The 14,358-nt window shown below is 33.6% G+C and overlaps 1 protein-coding gene across 2 annotated transcripts in view; it reads left to right on the top strand.

Moving 5' to 3' along the window:
• The window catches only part of Nectin3 (nectin cell adhesion molecule 3), a 92,694-nt gene that overhangs the window by 31,752 nt on the left and 46,584 nt on the right, over positions 1–14,358 (top strand). Inside the window, exons 4-6 of one of the 2 annotated variants that reach the window (XM_090346820.1) lie at positions 2,652–2,769; positions 6,191–6,342; positions 12,165–12,913. In XM_090346820.1, the coding sequence (XP_090202946.1) occupies positions 2,652–2,769; positions 6,191–6,342; positions 12,165–12,745 (851 nt within the window). In that variant the 3' untranslated portion in view covers positions 12,746–12,913. Of the gene's footprint in view, positions 1–2,651; positions 2,770–6,190; positions 6,343–12,164; positions 12,914–14,358 lie in introns of those variants that run through there. The other variant, XM_090346821.1, reaches the window with a different exon arrangement.

Here is a 14,358-nt window from a genome sequence, read left to right as displayed (position 1 = left end):
GGTACCAAGGAATTGAACCCTGGTCTTCGTGCATGCTAGGCAAGCACTCTACCACTAGGCCAAACTCCCCGCCCCAGCGTGGTATCTTATGCCTTGCTCTGATCTTACTTACTTGGGAGAATGGAGATAGGGAGAATCAGATTCACAGCCAGCCCAGTCGGAAAGCTCCTGAGGTCCCAGCAGATCAAAAACACTTCTGTATTTAGTGATGCACTTCTGCCATCCCAGCTACATAAATGGTAAAAATTGGACGATGGTCTATGTGAAAGCATGAACCCTGAACATATTTTTCGAAGCAGTTGCTTTGTTTTTACTATTTTTTTCTATCCCATGTATGAAAATTTTGATATGTTGTTACTATATGAGGATCTTTTTAACACTGACAGAGTTGTTTGGAAAATTAGGGATATATAATTTCTGGACAGGGATGGTCCCAGGGTTTGTATTCATCGTCTCATACTTGCCAAGAAAGTATTACCCTACCTTTTGAACTGCAACCTGAGACTTTTTTGTTGCTGAGCTAGTTATCTTTTGGATAACATTGTTCATAAGGCTGACCTTAGACTCTAATTTTCCTACTTTACCCACGTGCCTTTTACCACTGTAATTTCACTATGATGTTATACCACTGTACTTTTATACTTTAACCACCACTGAATATGGTTTGTTGAGAGGAGGCCTCTTCCCTACCTCCATCTCAAATTGCAGTCTTTCATTTCTGTGTCTGCCTCTCCAAATAGTTGGTGTTACAGGTAGGTGTATGCCACCTGTTTGGCTGTTATTACCATTACATTCTTGAGTGGTCTCATCTTTCCTCATTTGATCAGAATGTCCAGTTTTGTCATTTTCTTCCCGTCTTCCCAGACTCTTTCCTTTTCTTTTAATATTCAGATCCCACTGGTATGTATGTACCATGGTTCTCATATATGTGTATTTCCTTATGTGTGGATACATAGTTTGGTGTAACTTTCTAAACAGTGTTTGTAGTAATTTGGCTGAAAGTCTCTAGTACATACACTGATGTAATCCACTGGTGTAAAAACTTTGGTTCAAAGGACAGAGAAGTTCAGGGTTTGAGAGAAGATTGCAAATAGAGTGATATCTCACGTAGATCTGCACTAGGTCTTAGCTCCAGCTTAGCATTTTGTTCTCCCTTGATCCTCCTACTGGATTTGGCTATTACTTTAAAATATCATTCTCCTTATTGTTACTAGAATGTAAGCTTTATGAATACAAAGTTTATTTTTTTTAAGTTTATATTTAAGGTAAACAACTTGAAGCAGTGTCTGGCAGGTAGTAAGAGTTACTAAAATTATGGTTGAGTGAATGCTAACTGTTTGAGTTTATAGTTTATAAGGTACCTGAATTTTGCAGGTAGATATGAATAATTGCTTATTTTAATTATGCTGCTCACATGCAGACCTGTGGTGTGGTGAGTGGATAATGTTTATGTTTTATTAGTATTCTTGAAGCCCTAGTTAATTTACTACATTTATATGTAGTTTCAGTGTCATATCTCTAAATGCCCATAGTAATAGAGGGCTCTAATTGACTTGATGTTACTTACAGACTATTCCCTTTTATATCTTTTACTTATTTATTTGTTGCTACTGGAGATAAACTCAAGGGTAGAACTCAGAACACTCAGAGTACTCACCTGGGACTCTATCATTTGATCCATGCCCGGTTTTTGCCAGCTGTTTTGGAGGTAGAATCTTAACTTCATGAATCCTCCAGATTTCTGTCTCCTTGCATGTGTTAGCCATTGGTACTTTGGCACAACATCTTTTTTTGTTTATTTTTTGTCGGGGTAATGTATAGAGGGGTTACAGTTACATTCAACAGGTACTAGGTGCATTACTTCTCACACGTTGATATCCCTTCTTATGCTTTTGTCCCCATTTGCCCCTCACTGCCCCCCAATCATATTTTCCCCCTTCCTTTTCCTATTTCAAATAAACCAATGAACGTGTATACAATATACCAGGTAACAAATTGGTCAGATATAGTAACTATATGAAATTAACCAAGCGGCAACAAAAGAGAAGAGAAATAAGATACTATATTAGGAACAACAATCATATAAAATTTCTTTAGTGAAGAAATTAAAACCTGTCTGCCATAACTACTGACAGCTAGTCATATCTGTTCCAGAGTTTTCAAAACCAAACTAAATTCATTCCTTGAGTATTCCGAGAGGATTGTGTTTGTGAATATATTCACTCTTTTCACCATGGGAATGTGGCATCTGGGCACAACATCTTTTTTTAGGACAGTTTTATGTAGTCATTTATCACTATGTATACTACAGTACATGTCTTGCTATTTGATTGTGAACCATGTATGTTCTATATTTGTGTCTCAAATCTTTTAAAATAGGACTTAAGTTCTGCTTACATGTTTATGACTATTCTTACATTCTGGATGCCTAGTAGATAGAATAATAGGAACATATTCATTCCTTTAATGAGAGAATTGTACTTTTATTGAGTGCTATCTTCCATTTCAATTACATAGGTTGTTGGTACAAAATTTAATGTTCTTTTAAAGCTTGGTATGGAAATGTGGCCAACTCATTAAGTCTGTTGAACTTTCAATATTTTATCCTTAATAAAAGAATATTTTTTTCTTGCTGTTTGTTGTTTTTGTAGATGCCCCTGAAGTTTCGATAACGGGTTATGATGGAAATTGGTTTGTAGGAAGAAGAGGTGTAAACCTCAAATGTAATGCTGATGCAAATCCACCACCCTTCAAATCTGTGTGGAGCAGGTAATGTAATGTTGCATTGAGTTACTGGTGAAAGTGTTTTTAAAAGCCTATTTAAAGCTGCTTTTATTGCTGTACTTCATGATTATAGTAATAACTAAAGAATTTAAATGAATAGTCTCATAAATCTTCTGCTCCACCCTTCCTTACCTCCCTACCTCCTGAGCTGTGTTTCTTAGAGGTGTCTATGTTAGTGACATTTTTTCTGGTAGTTAACATCATAGATATTATTACACTGTTACTTGTTTTTATCAGTTCTTAACACTGTTTTCCCTCCCTTTTATTTCTTTTCTTTTCTTAACTTTTCTTTATTTTTGCCAGTCCTGGGGCTTGAACTCAAGGCCTGAGCACTGTCGTTGGACACTTTTGTTCAAAGGCTAGGGCTCTGTCATTTGAGCCACAGAATCATTTCTAGCCTCTTCTGTGTGTGTGGTACCGAGGAATTGAATTGTGCATGCTAGGCTAGCACTCTACCACTAGGCTATGCTCCTACCCTAACACTATTTACTTTCCTTAAGATTTAACTTTATGTCTGCTTCTCTACCCATAGTCATTATATACTTCCTATCCTTCATTGTCTGAATAAGATGATTAGTTGTAGTTAAGCTCTGTAATTAGTGCTCACTTCCCTGTAGCAGGTAAATATATTAATTTCCAAGAGTGAAGTAACTCTATAGCTATTTGCTTTCTCTGTGGCTAATGATTGTCTTCTTTTAGTATGTAGCTTCCCATCTGAGTCTTTTCTTTGACTCGAAATTTTCAAGCTGTTGCACTGAGGTTCATTAATATTCTCAGTGTCTGACATCTGTTGTAGGCTTTAGTCTGTCAAGTTTTGATAATTTTCTGCATTTTATCTTGTCATTTCACCATTTTTTGTTTATTGCACAAATATATTGTATAAATTGCTTAGTTTCCACACAGCAGCATTTTTTGTAGAATGTTTTCTTTGACTTAATTTCTGTTGATTTAATGATTTAAAAGAAAATTAGCTTATTTATAGTTTCTAATAGCACTTTCTCATTTCTTTATCATTTTGTTGCATCAGTTTTAATTTTTGTAGATGTGGTTTGTTTCTTCTAAGAAGTACTAATTCCTACCTTTGATGGTTAGTCTTGTTACCTTGGTTACACTGAGAAGTCCTGGGGAGGATACTTCCAGGTTTGTCTGAGAGAACTGATGGACTAAATGAAAGGGACCATTCCATAGTCTAGAAGCCTTATGAAGTAAAAAGAGGAAGAAAGAGAAAGTCAGATAACACAGTTATTCTGTCCCTGCTTCCTGGCCTCATAATATGAACTGCCCTGCTTCACCAGGCCCTGCTTGCCAAGACAGACTGACACTTCTGAAACTGTGAGCCCAGTTAAATTCCTTTTTCCTATAAAAGTGTTTCTCTCATGTATTTGATGATAGCAATGAGAAACTCACGTTGTTGTTTCCCACATATTTCTTACCCAGGTTTTTTTTTTTTTTGTGGAATAATCTTTGATTTTGTGAAATTCCTTATTCTTGGTTTTACACTCATTTTATAGTAAGGATTAACATAAATGCTTTTGGAAACTTTGTAGTGTGTGTTGTTCATTATTATTTTCTAAGTGGAATCATGTAAACAAGTAATTTCATAGAGAAGCCCTAGAGTTTACCTCACAAAGATTAGGTTTTTTTTCTTCACAACAAATTCAGTTTATTTCATACTTTCTTTTGCCTGAGAAATGAATGCTTGGTATCTAAAAGAGAGTAGACAGCAGTACGTTAGTTTTTGTTTGATTTTGTAACTAATTTCTTTATTTGTAATCTTCTGTCTTATGTCATACTCTTCTGTTTTTTCTGTTTTGTGAACAAACCCAGTGGATTACATTATGTACTACTAGATTAACAGACTTTTAGCTAAATTACTATAAATTACTGTTTAGAAATTTATACCAAATTGTGCTTTGATTTTTGTAACAGATACCTACTTCACACATTTATTATTTTTTTAATATTTATTTATTTTATTTATTTATTTCCCGTCGTTGGTCTTAAACTCTGGGCCTGAGCTCTATAGCTTAAGGCTACCACTCTCCCATTTGAGCCACAGCACCACTTTCAGTTTTATGGTGGTTAATTGGTGATAAGAGTCTCACAGACTTTGGTGTCCTGGCTGGCTTTGAACCGTGATTCTCAAATCTCAGCCTCCTAAGTAGCTAGGATTGCATGAATGAGCCACCAGCGCCTGGCTACAAATTTATTTTTATTTATTTTTTAATTTTTTTGTGAGTCATGGTGCTTGAGCTCTGCTCCTGGACGCTATCCCTGAACTCTTCTGCCTTACCCTTGAGCCACACCCCCACTTCTCCTTTTCTAGTGATTAATTAGAAATGAGTCTATAGTTCTTTAGTGCTTTGAACCAAGATCCTCAGATCTCAGCTTCCTTAGTAGCTAGGATCACAGGCATGAGCTGCCAAGCCCAACTTAAAAATTTATTTTTATAAGTAGAGTTTTCTCTATACTTTAGAAAAGCTGTCTTTGGATGGGGATAGGATAGATTTAAATTGGTGTTAAATGATTCTCTATAAAAGATGCCAAACTATTAAATTATATGACTTCACCAAGAAAATAGTATATATAAACTATTTGTATGTTCATAATTCACTGAGAATTTTTTCATTAATATACTGTGGGTATGTCATCAAGTAATTTTTCTCATTTTCAGTAACCCAAGTAGAATTTTATTTTGTTTAATTAATTTATTTTTTGGTGCTGCTACTGAGGCTTCAACTTAAGGCCCCAGCTTTCTTGCTTTTTGGTGCAAAACTGATTTTCTACCACTTAAGCCACAGTTCTACTTCTAGCATTTTGGTTGTTAATGGGAGATAATATCATAGACTTTCTTGCTCTGAGCTATTTTCAAACCATGATCTTGAGATGTCAGCCTCCAGAGTGTTAGGATTACAGGTATGGCATCTACTATGAATTTTATTTATTTATTTATTTAAACAGTCATGAGGCCTGGGCACTGTTCTTGAGCTTTCTCAAAAGGCTGGCTAGCACTCTACTACTTAAGTCACAGCTCCACTTCTAGCTTTTTTTTCCCCTGTGTAGATGGTACCAAGGTATTGAACCCAGAGCTTCATGCTTGCTAGGCAAGCGCTCTACCACTAGGCCACACTCCCAACCCATGAATATAATTTTTTAAATCAAAACTTTTCTCTTCTCCCCTCCCCTTCTATTATGTTGATCTATCTACTGATAAAGATTTAGAAAAAAAGTATATCTAGTAGATTTTAATAGTTTCATAAAATGAAAGTTTTCATTTCATAGTTAATTATGTCTCAAGAATACTACAATTTTACAAAAATCTCTAAAGTATAATGTCTTATTTTACATAGTGTTTAATAAATACTATTCAAAGATTGTTTAATTTGTATGCTTTCTAAAAATCTAGGTTGGATGGACAATGGCCTGATGGTTTATTGGCTTCAGATAATACTCTTCATTTTGTCTATCCATTGACTTACAATTATACTGGTGTTTATGTATGCCACGTGACCAACTCCCTTGGTCAAAGAAGTGATCAAAAGGTCATCTACATTTCTGGTAAGTCAGTCTGTTTTTCCAAAATGAGTTATTTAAACCATTCCTATAATAACAAAATAATATGAACCTAGACTACTGCCTACATTTATAATGAAGATTAATTAGTTTGAACTTTTCCTACATAATTTTAAAATGATATAATAAAGTAAACTTACTTGCAAAGCATATATAATGTGGTAGTGCTTAAAGGTTAAAATGTCTATGCAACAAGTTTGGGACATTTCTTTTACTGGTAGTATACCTTTCTTAACTTATTTTATTGTTAACCAGAGAGGCATTTTCTTCCTGTTTGATAGTTGCTCTGCACACAATTATCTGATGAGTAATATGGGATATTAACGTAGCTTGTTACATTGCATTATTTGCCATTCAGAATGAGACTGTTTCACTTTTGGGTACTGATAGGTGAAACAGGAATACTACTAAAAGCATTTCAGTGAAATAAACTTTGATAAGTTTCGTTTTGTCAGTTCTTGAACTATTAAGACATATTTTTAATATATTTTTATTGTGAATAATCTGTTGGTAATTTGACTCAATACAAATCAGGCATTTATAAAATGTAAAATCTGAAAACATTTTTCCTTGTGAATAGCTATAAGTTTTCCACGAGATACTTAGAAAAATAAAATATTTTTAGCGTTTCTGTTGATATAGCAATTTCCATGTTTAACATATTGAAAAGGAGAAGCTTGCAGGCTCAGGTGGCTCATTACTGTAATCCTAGCCACTCAGGAGGCTAAGATCTGAGGATCCAGTTTTGAAGCCAGCCCAGGCTGCAAGCCCAAAATACTCTTGTTCTGGGGGCATTAACCACCAAAATGACAGAAATAGAGCTTTGATTCAAGTTGTAAAGTATCATCCCTGAGCAGAAAAGCTAATGGATAGTACCCAGACCCTAAGTTAAAATTCCCAGTACTGGCACAAATAGTGGGGATGGGGTAGGATTACACATTAATTATGTAATGGCTAATAAAAAAGTTGAGATTTTTAGTTTGCTAAATGTTACATTCTGTCATTTGATTGTTGGAAAATAAGCCCTCTCCCCTTATCTTCTCCTGTTGCTCACCACAGTTTATACTTGTATGCTCATTTGTTTTCTTGCCTTGCCTCTCAAAATGAAGCAGCTTATCTGTGTTTTATTTACTTCAGTAAAATATTCAGCAGTTTGTATAGTACTTTGCATACAGTAAAGATGCAAATCTTTTTTGTCTTTTTTTTACACAAGCCAAAAAGCTTAGAACTACTAGTAGCAGCAGTGCTTTGGGGGAAAATCTACGGTAGATTATGTTTTGGTGTATAGGTCTGTTTCTTCCCTTAGAAAAGGGGTGGGTAACATCTGAACCTCTGGCTGTGTAAGGGCTGAGAAATCACCTGGTACTTGGAAAGATAAACCTGAACCCTTCTTCTCTACTGCCTATAGATGTCTACCTATACTGATAATTTGGTATGTCCTGTGACTGATGTTACAGATATCCAAAAGACCCTCAGCAGAAAAAGATTCCCTACTAGGCTTAGAAAATAAAAAGTAGGAAATGCATATTTAAAATTTAGCAGTCTTGGAGCAGAGCACTAGCCTTGAGCAAAAGTGTCTAAGGAGGGGCCGGGAGTTTGGCCTAGTGGTAGAGTGCTTGCCTAGCACGAAGACCCGAGTTCGATCCCTCGGTACCACATACATAGCAAAAAGCCAGAAGTGGTGCTGAGGCTCAAGTGGTAGAACTCTAGACTTGAGAAAGTCCAAGGACAGTGCTCAGGCCCTGAGCCCAAGCCCAAGACTGGCAAAAAAAAAAAAAGTAATCTGAAAGCTTTTACTTTATGTTCCTATTATTAGTATGGGATGTTATTTTTAAGCTCAATATGTTATAGTTACATAATCTTTAAATATCAACATTTTTTCTCTCATCCCAACTCAGCTCACAAAAAAATCAGTGTTATTCATTTTCCAAATCTGCTACTGTACTGCTGCTCTAAGCCATCAACCACTCTTACTTCACTGTCACAGGAGGCACTTCATCTACTTTCAGTCTATTTCATTTCAATCTGTCCTCAAATAAACAGCCAAATCATCTTTTTAAAGGATATATCATGTGATGCTCTTCTCTTTATAACCTCCGTGGCCTTTCCACTTTTCCCTATCAAAAACTAAACTTTCACAGTGATGTATAGACTCTGAGCATGCCCTCTTTTATATCCTATCACTTATATATTTTTTGTTCATCCATGCTGGTCTTTTTTTTTTTTTCTTGGAACATAAACGATACAGTGTTTCCACTCTCTGGGGGTAGGTTTTATGTTGTGTTTTTTGGGGGAGAGGGACAGTTCCAGGTCTTGAACTCAGGGCCAGGGCATTGTCCTTGGGCCTTCTTATCTAGCACTCTTGCACCATTTGAGCCACATCACTTTTGGCCTTTTCTGTGTGTGTGGTACTGAGGAATCAAACCCAGGGCTTCATGCATGCTAGGCAAGCCAGCACTCCCAGCCAAGCACACCCAGCCATATGTATATGTATATGTACTTATACACATATATACATATATATATATATGCATGCACATATGCACACACACATACACATACACACAGTTAAAACAAGGTATTTCTTTCATTTCATTTAGGTCTTTGCTAAAATAACAAATTTTCCTGTGAATCTTTTTTTTTCTTCATGCTATAGTAAATTCCTTTCTTTTACTATCTTTTCTCTTTTGCTTTTTTTCTATTAAGTACTTGTTATTATGTAATATAGTACATGGTTTCCTTTATTTAAATGCTTATTTTGTTATAAAATGGAAAAATCACATTGTAAATATGAAAAATCACAGTTCTCTTGCTATTTCAACAGAAGATAGTATTATTAAAGATAGATTTCTTCAATTAATTAAGAATTAAACTATCTACTTAGAGCCAATAGAATAGTTTACTACATTAGAGCAGTTAACTCCTGAGAGCTTTTTTGAGGGTATACCAAATATAATAGAAGTGATACTTTCTAAAGTAACTATTTAGATTTTTATGAAAATAAGAGACCATAATTTATAAGCAGTCCAACTCATTAACTTTTTATTAAATTTACTTATTGTAAAAGTAATGCACCAGAGGAGTAACTGTTATATGTCAGAAAAAGAGTACATTTCTTTTTGAGCATTATCACCCCTTCCCTTTCTCTCTCACATTTTTCCCTTCCTTCCCCATCCACATGTTAAGTAATCTATGCCTTTTTTTGAACTCTAAGACTTAAAAAAAAAATCTGTTAAATTGACTTTTAAAATATTTAGAATTTGGGCTGGGAGTTTGGCCTAGTGGTAGAGTGCTTGCCTAGCATACACAAACACCCAGGTTCAATTCCTCGGTACCACATACATAGAAAAAGCCAGAAATGGTGCTGTGGCTCAAGTGGTAGAGTTCTAGCCTTGAGAAAGCCCAAGAACAGTGGTCAGGCCCTGAGCTCAAGACCCAGGACTGGCAAAATAATAATAATAATAATAATTTAGAATTTTAAAGTATATATTAGAAGAAATAAATGTTTTGATAAGAGTCACATTGACAAACATTAAATTATAGACAAAAGGCTACTGGTTCATAAATGAACTACTCAGCATCAATATTTAGATTATATGCTGCCATAATAACATTATTAGATAATATACCATAATATCCCTGTAGATAAGTAACTACTAATGGTTATAAAATAGTCTTATATCCCTATAGAAATTGTGGTCCTCATTATTAATTAACAGATGTCTTATATACATATTTATATGTAAAAAAATACAAAATAATAGCTGGGTACTGGTGGTTCACATCTGTAGTCCAGTTACTCAGGATCCTGAGATCTGAGGACAGTGGTTTGAAACCAGTTCAGGAAGAAAGTCCATGAGACTCCTGTCTCCAATAAAACATTCATAAAAAGTGGCGCTTTGGCTCAAGTGGTAGAGAGCTAACCTTGAGCATAGGGAGACTTAGAAACAGAATCCAGCCCTTGAGGTCAAGCCCCAAGACCTGAAAAAAATGCTGAAATATTAATAATTCCTATGGAATGATAATAGGAATACTTATTTTTAAAGAAGAGGATAGTGCATAAGAGGTTTAGTTGTGGAACAAACATTCGTATTGCCTCAAAATTAACAAATAATAAACAATTTACTTAGTGATTAATAATGTTCTAAATGTCTTGATGCTAGTTTAATATATTTTCCTTGGAGAATAATTGTAAAGATGATATTCAGAACTTTAAATTTGACTGTCTTGTTAATTCTTACCCCTTGAGGAACATCAATTGGCTCACTAATGATTTAAGTTTTAGTTTGTTTCGTCAGTATATTAATTTTCTGAAATTGAAATATATGCAGCTTTCTCACTTTCATACCAGAAATAATCCTTCAATTTCACAATTGTTTCCTTCAGGTTAGATTTGTTCAGCTACTGCATATATTTTTTAAAATTAAAGCTGCCTAGATTCCCTTCCATATGCTACAATTAAAACATACTTTATAAGATTACCTGTTTTATTAGTTGAAACTCATAGGAAATTAGTTTTACTGTGTTTGCCACATTTTATACTGTACTTGCTAAATTTTTACCGAATTCTATACATATGGCATTCCGTGATGAAACCTGTTTAAGTAAGTATTTTTCTTTAGCTTGTAATATTAGAATAACTTACCCCATGTAGATTTAGTATTTTTCTAACAATCATGTTTAAAAACTATGTCAATACCACTCATTTAAAAATTAATTATAGGACAATACCATTTGGATCATTTATTTTTGTCTATGAAAAACTTCACGATTTTTTAAACTCATCTTTTCTACAGATTCTAGAATTTTGCATAACAGACCTACAAATACTACCTAATTGATAATTAACCAAGCTTTAATTTTTACTATTTATGTTTAGTTGCTTTTTAATATTAATAGCTACTCTTTTATCTAATGTCAGTATGTAGGTTCATTTGCATCTAATATTTAAGTATTACTGGAATATTCTCTCTAAAATATTAGCTGCTCTTTTTGAGACGTCATCATAAAGCAGTGACGTTAAATGTTCATATGTAATTGAAATTCTTTAACTTTCTAAATGTTCCATTATCTTACCATGGGATATTAGATGTGATGATTTTTATTACTTGATAACATTTTTTACTTCAGCCTTGTCTGTTAGTCTCATTTGACAAAGCCCATTTGTCCAAAACAGTTTAAACATGCTTTAAAAAAAAACCAAGCAAATAATGGGCTTTACTTCATATTTCCTTAATACAATTTTCAAGTACGTCTTATTAAAGGTAAATATTTTTGAGAGAATTATTGAACCAAATGCTTATATACTATGTTCACTTAACAAGATTCTATAGTTTTTCATTCTTTTAAATATAAGTTCAGATCTTACATATTAGGTAACTGTACATATTAAGAAAATTTATTTTCATCTCTCATTTTATTTCTTTTGCTACTAGCTAAGAAAATGTACATTTTTTTCTTTGATTTAATTTTAATTTTTGTATGGTAATTATTAAGCCAACTATGTATAGAAAGCTATAGTAATAATGTACCCTAAAAAAGTAAACATTTTCCCATTCTCTCCAGTACAATATCACTCAAACTTGGAATAAAATGATGATTTACATCATAGGTTCTATTCTTTGACTTCATTGCTGACTGTGTGTCAGTTTTGTTATTTGTTCTAATCTTAAATTAAGAATGAAAAACTATTGTTACTATGAATAGATATTCATTAACTGTGCTGTCTTTTCAACTTGCTTCTGAATTAGCCTGCATTGACATTCTTTGCCTTTCTGTGTCTTGTCTATCTTTACTGTTCCCATTAGATCCTCCTACTACTACCACCCTTCAGCCTACAATTCAGTGGCATCCTTCAACTTCTGACATCGAGGATCTGGCAACAGAACCTAAAAAATTGCCCTTCCCATTGTCAACTTTGGCAACAATTAAGGATGACACAATTGGCACAATCATTGCTAGTGTAGTGGGTGGGGCTCTCTTCGTAGTACTTGTAAGTGTTTTGGCTGGAATATTCTGCTATAGGAGAAGACGGACGTTTCGTGGAGATTACTTTGCCAAAAACTACATTCCACCATCAGACATGCAGAAAGAATCACAAATAGATGTTCTTCAACAAGATGAGCTTGATTCTTACCCAGACAGTGTAAAAAAAGAAAACAAAAATCCAGTGAACAATCTAATACGTAAAGACTATTTAGAAGAACCTGAAAAAACGCAGTGGAACAATGTAGAAAATCTCAATAGGTTTGAAAGACCGATGGATTATTACGAAGATCTAAAAATGGGAATGAAGTTCGTCAATGATGAACATTATGAGGAAAATGAAGATGACTTAGTTTCACATGTAGATGGTTCTGTAATTTCCAGGAGGGAGTGGTATGTTTAGCAACCACTAAATGTGACTTAACTATGTACAATGTTTCATTCATACTAGTTGATCATTTTCAGATTGTTCATACTTTTTCTTGAGGAAGAATAACCTTTTTCAAGTTGATTTGCGAGCTTACTTTTTATATTCTAATCTGACAAATGAAACTGTAAAATCTGGGTTCAATGTATTTGAGCTGCTTTTCAGTTTTTTTCAATGCTGTACTACTGTCTCAAGATTTAAATTTTAATGCAGAGTACTTTATTGGTCTGAGGCACACAGGTAAGAAGACATGTCAATGTTAAATGTATGACTTTTTTGGTACAAAAATTAAAAAAAGGAAACTACCTTGGCATTGTGTATTAAATGTTTACCTAAGACTATTATCTCAAGTATAATGTTTGTGATACATATACCTCTCTCAATTTATCACCACTAAATGAACCACATCAAAATTGACCATAAAACTAATTGAAAAAAATGTTTATATATATATTTTAAGATACTAAAAATATTCAACCTGATGGAACATTTTTCCTTTTCAAACATTATTTTTTTAATTTCTATACAAAACAGAATCTTTACCTCTGCATTTTAATGAGCCTTGCCATAATTATTGTAGAGTGGCTTTTCAGAGATATTTGTTGCACTAAAACTGTGGTAGTAATCTCAGTGAACTTAATATGTGAAAGAGCATAATTAGCTGGTCAGGAATTTTGCCCAAAATACATACAAGAGTACAAAAATACATGCCTTCTAAACATAATTAATATAATTTTTTCATCACTAGAGGACAGTTTGTATATTGTCTTCTGAACATGGATTTTTGTACATTAAGCATTGACCTTATTTTAGTGCTTGATTTCCTAAATACATGAACAGTAATAAAAACGTGGTACAGAGCAGAAAGGGCATTTCAATATGTTGGCTTACCAGTTTTAGAAGTAGATTTCACAAACCATCTCAGTTGAGTTATTTAATGTTGATGCTATTCAAACGGGTAAATGTACAAGGAAAAATAAACTTGGAAAGTTGGTATTGAAATAGAAAAATCAGAATTACAGAATCAATCGGGTAGTACTTGCTGATGAATATTAGCAACCCATCTCCTTTTTCTCCATTTTCTCCTAAATGTATGTATGTGTTTCAGAATTTTTTGTTTTTCCAATTAAAACTGGAAACATACCATGAGGTTTTTTTGTTTTCTTTTACACAATTCATTGATGATATCTTTCCAAAGTCATGTCACTTTTGAAAAAGAAATGTTTTCTAAATACCAAATGTGAGTCTTCTTTGTAAGATAAATTGCTTCTGCAGTGCAGTTATACAAAATTGTAATAATGATACTTGTTTTGAAATTCAAAGAATGTTTATTGATGATTCATTAACATAAAAGACTATATATAATTCATATTTTGCCAGGATGATGGAGTAGAAGTTACTGATAATCATAATAAAATATTTTTAATGCAAAAATCAAATTAGATACATTTTTAACTCAGCCGTCCTCCCAATTTATGGAATTAGAAAAAAATTACAGAAGGTGAAAAATATGTTGATAGAATATTGCAGGTAGTAAAGCTTTATTCTTAATGATGTTAGTTTTCTCTAGCAGCACTGTATGAAAATTA

Source organism: Megascapheus bottae, chromosome 1 (genome assembly GCF_031878675.1).
Source record: "Megascapheus bottae isolate mThoBot1 chromosome 1, mThoBot2.hap1, whole genome shotgun sequence".
Lineage (NCBI taxonomy): Eukaryota > Metazoa > Chordata > Mammalia > Rodentia > Geomyidae > Megascapheus > Megascapheus bottae.
This window is presented reverse-complemented; position numbering and strand designations above follow the sequence as displayed.